Source organism: Daphnia pulex, chromosome 7, assembly GCF_021134715.1.
Source record: "Daphnia pulex isolate KAP4 chromosome 7, ASM2113471v1".
Taxonomy (NCBI): domain Eukaryota; kingdom Metazoa; phylum Arthropoda; class Branchiopoda; order Diplostraca; family Daphniidae; genus Daphnia; species Daphnia pulex.
Genome location: NC_060023.1, coordinates 9041818 through 9051739, shown reverse-complemented (window position 1 = coordinate 9051739; position 9922 = coordinate 9041818). Strand labels below are relative to the sequence as shown.

The following is a 9922-nucleotide window of genomic DNA, read 5'->3' as shown; positions in this document are numbered from 1 at the left end:
ATGGAGATCATTAAGTAAAACGTGTCATGCAGTGGCGTAGAGGTTGGGTGAGAACGGGACGTTTTGTATCATTATCAAGAAGGTAAAATAACCGCAAGGCTTAATAGGAGGGGTGAGAAAAAGTCGTATAAAAGGCGAGAGAAAAGTCGATAGGGATCAGTCGAGCGAGTATCTCCGACACGGTAAGAGCTGCTGTGCATTATTTGCTATTAGCTGCAATCTTCGTCGTATTGTCAGTTAATTTTCAGTAAAGTAAATTATTTCAGTAAATTTTCTGTTGTTCCATGGAGTTATGTATCAAATTTCAATTTTTTTCTCTTTGTTAAAATGCTAGTTATTTTTGCATATTATTTTTAAATTATTTATTGTCTAGTCGTATGTAAGGGCAAAGAAAAGGCGAAAGAAATCAGTCGAGTGAATATTTCTGATATACAAGAGCTAAAGTGTACCATGTGTCACCAACTGCATTCTTCGTCGCGCTACCAGTTTCAATCATGGGTGAATATTCTGTTTTTTGTATGGAAAGTTTTATTCTATTTTTATTTCAATTTGCTATTAGCCAGTTATTGTTGAATAATAATGTTTGAATTTAATAATTGTCTAGTAAACTGTGCTGTTGTTGGGTGTTGTATCGTTGATAGCTGGGTCGACCACTGGTGTACCGATGATTCTTGGGTGTGGCGGATACCAAAGCACTTCACTGCCGCCTTACTACACAACATACAACACAACCGGTTGCTACACCAATGCCTTAAATACTACTCCACCAAGGAACCAGAGTGTTACACAACTACAAATGCCGCTCCAGCTTATTACACCGAGGCTCCCTAACACAACACCACCAAGGCATCGGAGTACTACACCACTACATATCATGGGAAAGTATTTTGTTATGTGGAGTTTTAATATGCTAACTACTAAATACACAAATTATTTATTGTCTAGTATGAAAGGAGAGAAAAGGTGAAAGAATTCAGCAGCCGAGTGAGCATCTCCGTTACGGCATTAGGAATTGCCGTGCACTGTTTGTCAACAACTTCATTCTTCGTCGCATTCCGAGTTTTAAATAAAGGTAAAAAAAAATTTCGATTAAGTTGTGAATCAACTCTTCCCTTTTTCTATTTGTTATTATACCAGTACCATAATTGGAAATGTTAAAATTTATTAATTGTCTAGTAAACTATGGCGTCATGCCGCTGTTGGGTGTTGTATCGTTGATGGTAGGTTAATCCATGGTGTACCGATATCTCCAGCGTATGGTGTGTACCAACAACAACATACGCAACAACCTGTTACTACACTGAGGCCTGCAAGTGCCACACCACCGAGGATCGACTTGTTACTCCACCGAAGCACCCAAGTACTGCACTACAACCTACGTCGCCCCAGCTTACACCACGAAGGGAGCGGAGTACTACACCACGAAGGGAGCGGAGTACTACACCACGAAGGGAGCGGAGTACTACACCACGAAGGGAGCGGAGTACTACACCACGAAGGGAGCGGAGTACTACACCACGAAGGGAGCGGAGTACTACACCACGAAGGGAGCGGAGTACTACACCACGAAGGGAGCGGAGTACTACACCACGAAGGGAGCGGAGTACTACACCACGAAGGGAGCGGAGTACTACACCACGAAGGGAGCGGAGTACTACACCACGAAGGCAGCGGAGTACTACACCACATCCTACGCTGTTCCAAAGGCCCCGAGCTCGAGCTCTATCACCATTCACCAAGTCACCGGAGTATTACACAACTACGTATGCAGCGCCAGCTTACTACACCGTCGTATAAAAGGAGAGAGAAGAGTCAAATGAAATCAGTCGATGGAGCATCTCCGACACGGTAACATCTGTAGTGAATTTGTCACAACCTGCATTTTTCGTCAGTTATGGGTTATGGTTATGGGTAAATATTCCTTTTCTTTTCATGAAGTCATGTAGTGTATATGTAATGTATGCCATTTTTTTCTATTTCTAACATGCCAATTATTTAATATTAATGTTTAAATTATTTATTGTCTAGTCGTATTGAAAGGAGACAACAGGTGATCATCTCCGACATGGCAATAACTGCGGTGCACTATTCGTTACCAACTGCATTCTTCGTCGTACCACCAGTTTGCTTTCATGGGTAAATATTCTTTTTTCTACTTGGAGTTGTGAAATGTGAATCAATTCTTTTTATTTGATTTTGTCAGTTACAATCGAAAAAATTCGTTGTTCACGCTTGTAGTTCACAAGAAACGTTTCGTACAACTGGCATGCGGTGGTGTAGAGGTTAGGTGAGAACCGGACGTTTTGCATCATTATCAAAAAGGTACAATAGCCGCAAGGCTCAAGAGGTGGATCAGGGTGAGAAAAAGTTGTATAAAAGGAGAGAGAAACGGGTACAGAAATCAGTTGAGCGAGTATCTCCGACACGGCAACAGCAACTGCAGTGCACAATATGTCAGGAACTGCCTTCTTCGTCGCTTTACTGTCCTCAATTATGGTTAAATATTTATATATAGAGTTGTGTATCAACTCTACATTTTTTTTCCTGTTGGTTAACATGCCAGTTTTTATTGAATGCTAATGTTTAAATTAATTAATTGTCTAGTAAAATATCGTGCTGCTGCTGCTATCGTCGTCGTGCTGATGTTGGGTGTCGTATTGGCTCGGTCAACCACTGGTGTACTGATGTCTTTTGGGTATGGTGGTTATGAAATCGCAACGCCGCACGTTACTACACCGAGACCCCCAAGTACTTCACCACCAAGTCTCCAGATTATTACACCACAACTTCGCTGCCCGAGCTACTACACCAAATCCCCGAAGTACTATTCTTCCCCGAGGTACGCCATTAAAGGGTCGAGTACTACACCGAGGCCCCTATTTACTACACCACTACATATCATGGTAAATATTCTGTTACATGGAATTTAAAATGCGAATATCCAAATTATTTATTGTCTAGTCGGAGGAAGACGATGGAGAGAAGGTATTGTCTAGTCGAGGTAGAAGGAGAGAAGGCGATAGATATCAGTCGAATGGTTATCACCGGCATGGCAACAACTATAGTGCAGTAGTCGTCATTAACTGCGTTCTTCGTCGTACCACCAGTTTTGCAATCATTGGTAAATATTTTTTTTTTTTGTGGAGGTGTGAATCAGCTCTGCGTGTTGTATTTTTTAATATGCCAGTTATTATTGCATATGTTTCAATTTAATTATTGTTTCGTATAGATGGCTGGATTGACAGCTGGTGTGCCGATGTCTCCTGGGTATGGCGGGTATCAAACCACGACGCCGCCGTCTTACTATGGAACATCAACATACGACACGACCAGTTATTACACCGAGGCCCCCAAGTACTACACCACCGAGGAACCATAGTGTTACACAACTACAAATGCCGCGCCAGCTTATTACACCGAGATCCCAAGTACTACTCTGCTCCCAGCTACTACACCGAGGTTCCAGCTTATTACACCACTAAAACAGTCGAATACTACATTAAAGTAATCATTGGTAAATATGAATTTTTTTTCATTGAGATGTGTATCAACTGTACTTATTATTTTAAAATGGTAGTTATTATTGCATATAAATGTTCAAATTATTTTTATTGTTTAGTTATCTATGGCGTGCTGCTGTTGGGTGTTTAATCGTTGATGGCTGGATTGACAGCTGGTGTGCCGATGTCTCCTGGGTATGGCGGGTATCAAACCATAACGCCGGCGTCTGACTGCACGCCAACATACGGAACGACCAGTTACTACACTGAGGCCTCCATGTACTACACCACCAATGTTCCAGATTGTTATACAAAAACATAAGCTTTCTCGAGTTACTACGCAGAAGCCCCGAAGTATTATTCTACCCCGAGCTCTATCACCAAGTCACCGGAGTATTACACAACTACGTATGCAGCGCCAGCTTACTACACCGAGGCTACCAAATACTACTCTGCTCTTAACTACTGCACCGAGGCTCTAGCTTATCACACCACCAACGGTCGAAATCTACACAGAAGTGCCAAAGTACTACTCTGTCCCGAGCTACACATTTCTAACTGAGGCGGCCAAGTATTACGTTTCCTTAATTAACCAACCGCTGCCCCTTCGTATTATGCTGAACCGAAATACTACACTGAAGCCCCAGTTTACTACACCACAACCTACGCTACACTCTGCTACTACACCGAAGCTCTGAAGTAGTACACTACGAAGGGACCTGAGTTCTATGCCACTAAATACGATGCTCCGACCTGCTACACCGAAGCTCTTAAGTATTACTCTGTTCCAAGTTATTACACCACTATGTGATCTGAATGTTACACCACGACCTACGCTTCTCCAGATAACTCCAAAGAGGCTTCTAAATACTAGATCTGAAATTGTTTTTCATGTGTTTTCACTGAGAATTCCTGTTGGTGTTGAATGAGAAAATAAATTTTTATGCGGGTAAACATCTTGTAAAACTTCACTTAAATCCTTCAAGCCTTTTGCCATTGCGAAGTGTTCTCATTGTTTTAGATCTTTCCTAATTAACTTATGTCTGAAAACTCTGCTAAACAACATTCTGAAGTGGACGAATTTCATTATCAGGTCAAGTTACGAGAGAAACGTACTGCGTTCTCTAAATTTTCATCGATGTTTACTGTAAGCAAGTCTTGAGATAAATGATGTAATATATTACAAGACACAATGAACAAATACTTAAAAAGGAATTGCTATTTTGTCCCACCTCCACCCACAATTCCACCACATTTTACAATCACATACATAAATACATACACTTAAGTTAACCCATTGGCTGCCACGCCATACAACCCGTAGGTTGCTCTCTACTACTCTACGCGTCACGTCTGAAGGATCCATGACCAAGTGGGACTTGCCATTGCTGACAAGTCCGTGCTGACAAGGGGGGGACTAAGGAGCATTGCCTTTTGACAGGCTTGCCTTGCGGCAAATTTTGGGCTTGGCGACTCTCCGACCTCGCGGCTTGTAAGCCACGAGACCGAACAGCGCGGCCCGTGCAGGGGAGAAAAAGGTGTGGCAGCCAATGGGTTAACTAACACAAACACAAACGCAATAATACCAACAATACGATGATCCACGTTGATGACGAGTCTCGGTGTCGGTCGCGATTCCACCGAGTTTCGTTCGCACCAGGAGCAGGGGCAACGTCCGACGGAGACCGTTGACGACTGTTAAAGATGAGAAAATCCTCTTCTCGACGTCTCCTCTGCATTACCTGAATAAAGACAAACATTTCTTATTAAGTGACATGTCAATAAAAGTTACATAATACAAATAGGAACATTGATCATGTTTTTTAGCTCAAAGATTTAAAGATGCAATTTTTTACACTTAAAATCAAGCTTGCAATATTGAGAACTGTAAACAGAACAAAGCTCACTTGCTAGTCTTTGGAAAAAATTCCGGAAGTAGACCGGAAGTAACCACAGCGCCTCAACCATTGAGCTGTCGTCAAATTAAACCACATATTCGTGATCTCCATGAAATTTGGGGTCGATTAGGTGTGATTTAAACGAAATCCAAAATTTGGCCAAAATCGAGAATTTTCCTGAACTATATATAGTTCAGGAAAATTTTCGAAACCGGAAGTACGAAAACGTAAAAAAGATAACATGAACTTTACCACAAATTTTACGAGGATCACGAATATGTGGTTCTTTTGCTCCTCAGATGAATATTTACTGAACTACTGACTGAAATGAGCAAACCGGAAGTAGAAAAAAAAAACTTATTATCAAAAATCTAACAAGTGAGCTTTGTTGGAGGTCTAGTTATCGTCAGTTTCCACTAAAATTTTCCACACAACAGCTGCCGATAAATGTTTAAAGAGATTTTCAAAGTAACTGAAACTGACTGTTTTGACAGCTGAAAATTATCGAAAAGCCATCTAGCGTTAGAAAAAAGAAACGTCTAAATAACACACTAAAACTTCTTTTACGCGCAAGAGGGGCCTGATTTTGGAATTACTACACAGACAGAGAGTTTTACGCAAAAAGATAACTAGTAGATAATCTACGAAAATAATTCAATTGTCCGGTACCTGGCCATAATCCCGTGGTGAGTGACTGCACACTGCAGGTGTGTAACAGCGGACGGAAGCGATCACTGAAGTGATCCAGAAACTCGCCAAGTCGCCAGTGAAGTAAAACCAATTGTGTTTAGAAGCAGTGAAACTAGATGAGCGTGCGTCGCGAAGATAAGGATGGAGAAGAACGTTGATGGAAATCCCTCTTCCGTCATGGTCAGCATTGGCTCAAGAATCTCCGTGCCAGGACCACACGATTCCATAAAGAAACTGCGTGCTCTGTAAAATAAAATGTTTTACATTAATAAAAATATAACAAAGAATAAAGCATTTCAATCTTTACCTATTTTAAGAAGCACACTGATTGTTCATGATGAAAAACCGTGAAAATGGAATTCACTGCAACCAACAGCATTACTCCACATGTTGAGATCAATTTCCATGCTCAAGAAAGGTTCATGAAGTATTGCAGTAGCATGGTGATAGGTGGTTCACTTCACACTCTTCATGTCACTGAAACTATAAGTGGGAATGGGACAAGGAATTTCTCTACGTTATTTACAAATTTACACAAATTTACCTATGAGAAATAAAACTGTACCTATGTCTTAGCTGGGTTGCCTTCTAATCAGAAGTAAAAACAGCCATGACAACAAACATGCTGTTGCAGGGTACACCACCAAAATTGCGAGATTCATAAAAGATCCTATGGTTCAAGAATACCTATGTTACATGAAAATCTGAATTGTAATGGTCTGGTAGCAGTAATGGGGGAATACCTTATCTCTGCACATTTGTATTCCACTATATGTGTGCTTCAAACATGAGTTTTAGGCTTTTGACAGCATGAGGATCTAATGGATGGAAATTGACTGAGCGATAAGTCAACCTGTTGGAATGACTGACAGTATGCATCTAGAATTTGAAGAAATGAGTTAGTACAGTATAAAAATAAGGAAACTAGGTCAAGATTAACCTACATAAGCTACGAAGTTCAATTTGGTATTTGATATCACAGGAATATTAAAGTATTAATTAGCTACAATTTGTTTCGCCTTTTTTGCCTCGTTTCACGCTGTAACAACAACAAAGGCGACACTAGCGACATCTAGTAATGGGTTTTGAATCCTAAGTAGGTAACACGATGGGGCTAGTGTCGCGTTTGTTGTTGTTACAGCGTGAAACGAGGCTCCTGTGCTTCCTGTGATTTCATATACTAAATTGAACTTCGTAACTTATGTAGGTTTATCTTGGCATAGTTTATTCCTTATTTTTATACTGTACCAACTTATTTCTCCAAATTCTAGATGAATACTGTCAGTCATTCCAACATGTTGACTTAGCACTCAGTCACTTTCCATCGGATTAGACCCTCATGATTTCAAAAGCCAAAAACTCATGTTTGAAGCCCACATGTAGTGGAATACAAATGTACAGAGATAAGGTATTTTCCAATTACTGCTACCAGACCATTACAATTCAGATTTTCATGTAACATAGGTATTCTTGAACCATAGGATCTTTTCTGAATCTCACAATTTTGGTGGTGTACCTAGCTGCAACTGCATGTTTGTTGTTGTGGATGTTTTTACTTCTGTTAAGAATGCAAGAAGAAGAGAAAGGTACAGTTTTATTTCTCATAAGTAAATTTATGTCTATTTGTAAATAATGTAGAGAATTTCCTTGTCCCTTTGCTACTTAGAGTTTCAGTGACGTGAAGAGTGGGAGTGAATAGCCTGCCATGTGTATTGCACATATACCGGATCTGCTTTATGAAAGTCAAATGCCTTACTAAATTCATCACCCGCATGATAAAGGTAAACATCAATACCACCTATCACCAAGCTCAGTTACAATTCTTCATGACACTTTCTTTAGCATCAGGAAATTGATCTCAACATGTGGAGTAATGCTGTTGGTTGCAGTGAATTCCATTTTCACGGTTTTTCATCATGAACAATCAGTGTGCTTCTTAAAATAGGTAAAGATTGAAATGCTTTATTCTTTGTTATATTTTTATTAATGTAAAACATTTTATTTTACAGAGCACGCAGTTTCTTTATGGAATCGTGTGGTCCTGGCACGGAGATTCTTGAGCCAATGCTGACCATGACGGAAGAGGGATTTCCATCAACGTTCTTCTCCATCCTTATCTTCGCGACGCACGCTCATCTAGTTTCACTGCTTCTAAACACAATTGGTTTTACTTCACTGGCGACTTGGCGAGTTTCTGGATCACTTCAGTGATCGCTTCCGTCCGCTGTTACACACCTGCAGTGTGCAGTCACTCACCACGGGATTATGGCCAGGTACCGGACAATTGAATTATTTTCGTAGATTATCTACTAGTTATCTTTTTGCGTAAAACTCTCTGTCTGTGTAGTAATTCCAAAATCAGGCCCCTCTTGCGCGTAAAAGAAGTTTTAGTGTGTTATTTAGACGTTTCTTTTTTCTAACGCTAGATGGCTTTTCGATAATTTTCAGCTGTCAAAACAGTCAGTTTCAGTTACTTTGAAAATCTCTTTAAACATTTATCGGCAGCTGTTGTGTGGAAAATTTTAGTGGAAACTGACGATAACTAGACCTCCAACAAAGCTCACTTGTTAGATTTTTGATAATAAGTTTTTTTTTTCTACTTCCGGTTTGCTCATTTCAGTCAGTAGTTCAGTAAATATTCATCTGAGGAGCAAAAGAACCACATATTCGTGATCCTCGTAAAATTTGTGGTAAAGTTCATGTTATCTTTTTTACGTTTTCGTACTTCCGGTTTCGAAAATTTTCCTGAACTATAGTTCAGGAAAATTCTCGATTTTGGCCAAATTTTGGATTTCGTTTAAATCACACCTAATCGACCCCAAATTTCATGGAGATCACGAATATGTGGTTTAATTTGACGACAGCTCAATGGTTGAGGCGCTGTGGTTACTTCCGGTCTACTTCCGGAATTTTTTCCAAAGACTAGCAAGTGAGCTTTGTTCTGTTTACAGTTCTCAATATTGCAAGCTTGATTTTAAGTGTAAAAAATTGCATCTTTAAATCTTTGAGCTAAAAAACATGATCAATGTTCCTATTTGTATTATGTAACTTTTATTGACATGTCACTTAATAAGAAATGTTTGTCTTTATTCAGGTAATGCAGAGGAGACGTCGAGAAGAGGATTTTCTCATCTTTAACAGTCGTCAACGGTCTCCGTCGGACGTTGCCCCTGCTCCTGGTGCGAACGAAACTCGGTGGAATCGCGACCGACACCGAGACTCGTCATCAACGTGGATCATCGTATTGTTGGTATTATTGCGTTTGTGTTTGTGTTAGTTAACCCATTGGCTGCCACACCTTTTTCTCCCCTGCACGGGCCGCGCTGTTCGGTCTCGTGGCTTACAAGCCGCGAGGTCGGAGAGTCGCCAAGCCCAAAATTTGCCGCAAGGCAAGCCTGTCAAAAGGCAATGCACCTTAGTCCCCCCCTTGTCAGCACGGACTTGTCAGCAATGGCAAGTCCCACTTGGTCATGGATCCTTCAGACGTGACGCGTAGAGTAGTAGAGAGCAACCTACGGGTTGTATGGCGTGGCAGCCAATGGGTTAACTTAAGTGTATGTATTTATGTATGTGATTGTAAAATGTGGTGGAATTGTGGGTGGAGGTGGGACAAAATAGCAATTCCTTTTTAAGTATTTGTTCATTGTGTCTTGTAATATATTACATCATTTATCTCAAGACTTGCTTACAGTAAACATCGATGAAAATTTAGAGAACGCAGTACGTTTCTCTCGTAACTTGACCTGATAATGAAATTCGTCCACTTCAGAATGTTGTTTAGCAGAGTTTTCAGACATAAGTTAATTAGGAAAGATCTAAAACAATGAGAACACT

At 40.4% G+C, this 9922-nt stretch overlaps 1 protein-coding gene and 1 long non-coding RNA gene across 6 annotated transcripts; both read left to right on the top strand.

Moving 5' to 3' along the window:
• The first annotated feature begins 133 nt into the window (after nucleotides 1-133).
• On the top strand, nucleotides 134-4454 carry LOC124197986. 5 transcript variants are annotated; one of them, XR_006876403.1, is made up of 10 exons: nucleotides 134-182; nucleotides 374-498; nucleotides 605-1072; nucleotides 1225-1911; nucleotides 2029-2136; nucleotides 2204-2322; nucleotides 2605-2903; nucleotides 2962-3121; nucleotides 3230-3514; nucleotides 3620-4454. XR_006876403.1 is itself a non-coding variant. In XM_046593584.1 (8 exons), the coding sequence occupies exons 5-8, from the start codon at nucleotides 2643-2645 to the stop codon at nucleotides 3649-3651; spliced, it is 738 nt and encodes a 245-aa protein (XP_046449540.1). In that variant the 5' UTR covers nucleotides 945-1072; nucleotides 1225-1911; nucleotides 2029-2136; nucleotides 2204-2322; nucleotides 2605-2642; the 3' UTR covers nucleotides 3652-4454. The 5 variants fall into 5 exon arrangements, 4 of the variants coding, with proteins under 4 accessions (XP_046449540.1, XP_046449539.1, XP_046449537.1 ...); XM_046593584.1 differs by lacking the exons at nucleotides 134-182; nucleotides 374-498 and having other exon boundaries at nucleotides 945-1072; XM_046593583.1 differs by lacking the exons at nucleotides 134-182; nucleotides 374-498; nucleotides 605-1072 and having other exon boundaries at nucleotides 1571-1848.
• A 2747-nt stretch (nucleotides 4455-7201) lies between these two features.
• Nucleotides 7202-7434, top strand: LOC124197985. Its single transcript, XR_006876401.1, has 2 exons — nucleotides 7202-7291; nucleotides 7360-7434. It is a non-coding gene; the product is annotated as an uncharacterized LOC124197985 (long non-coding RNA).
• The last annotated feature ends 2488 nt before the right edge of the window (nucleotides 7435-9922 follow it).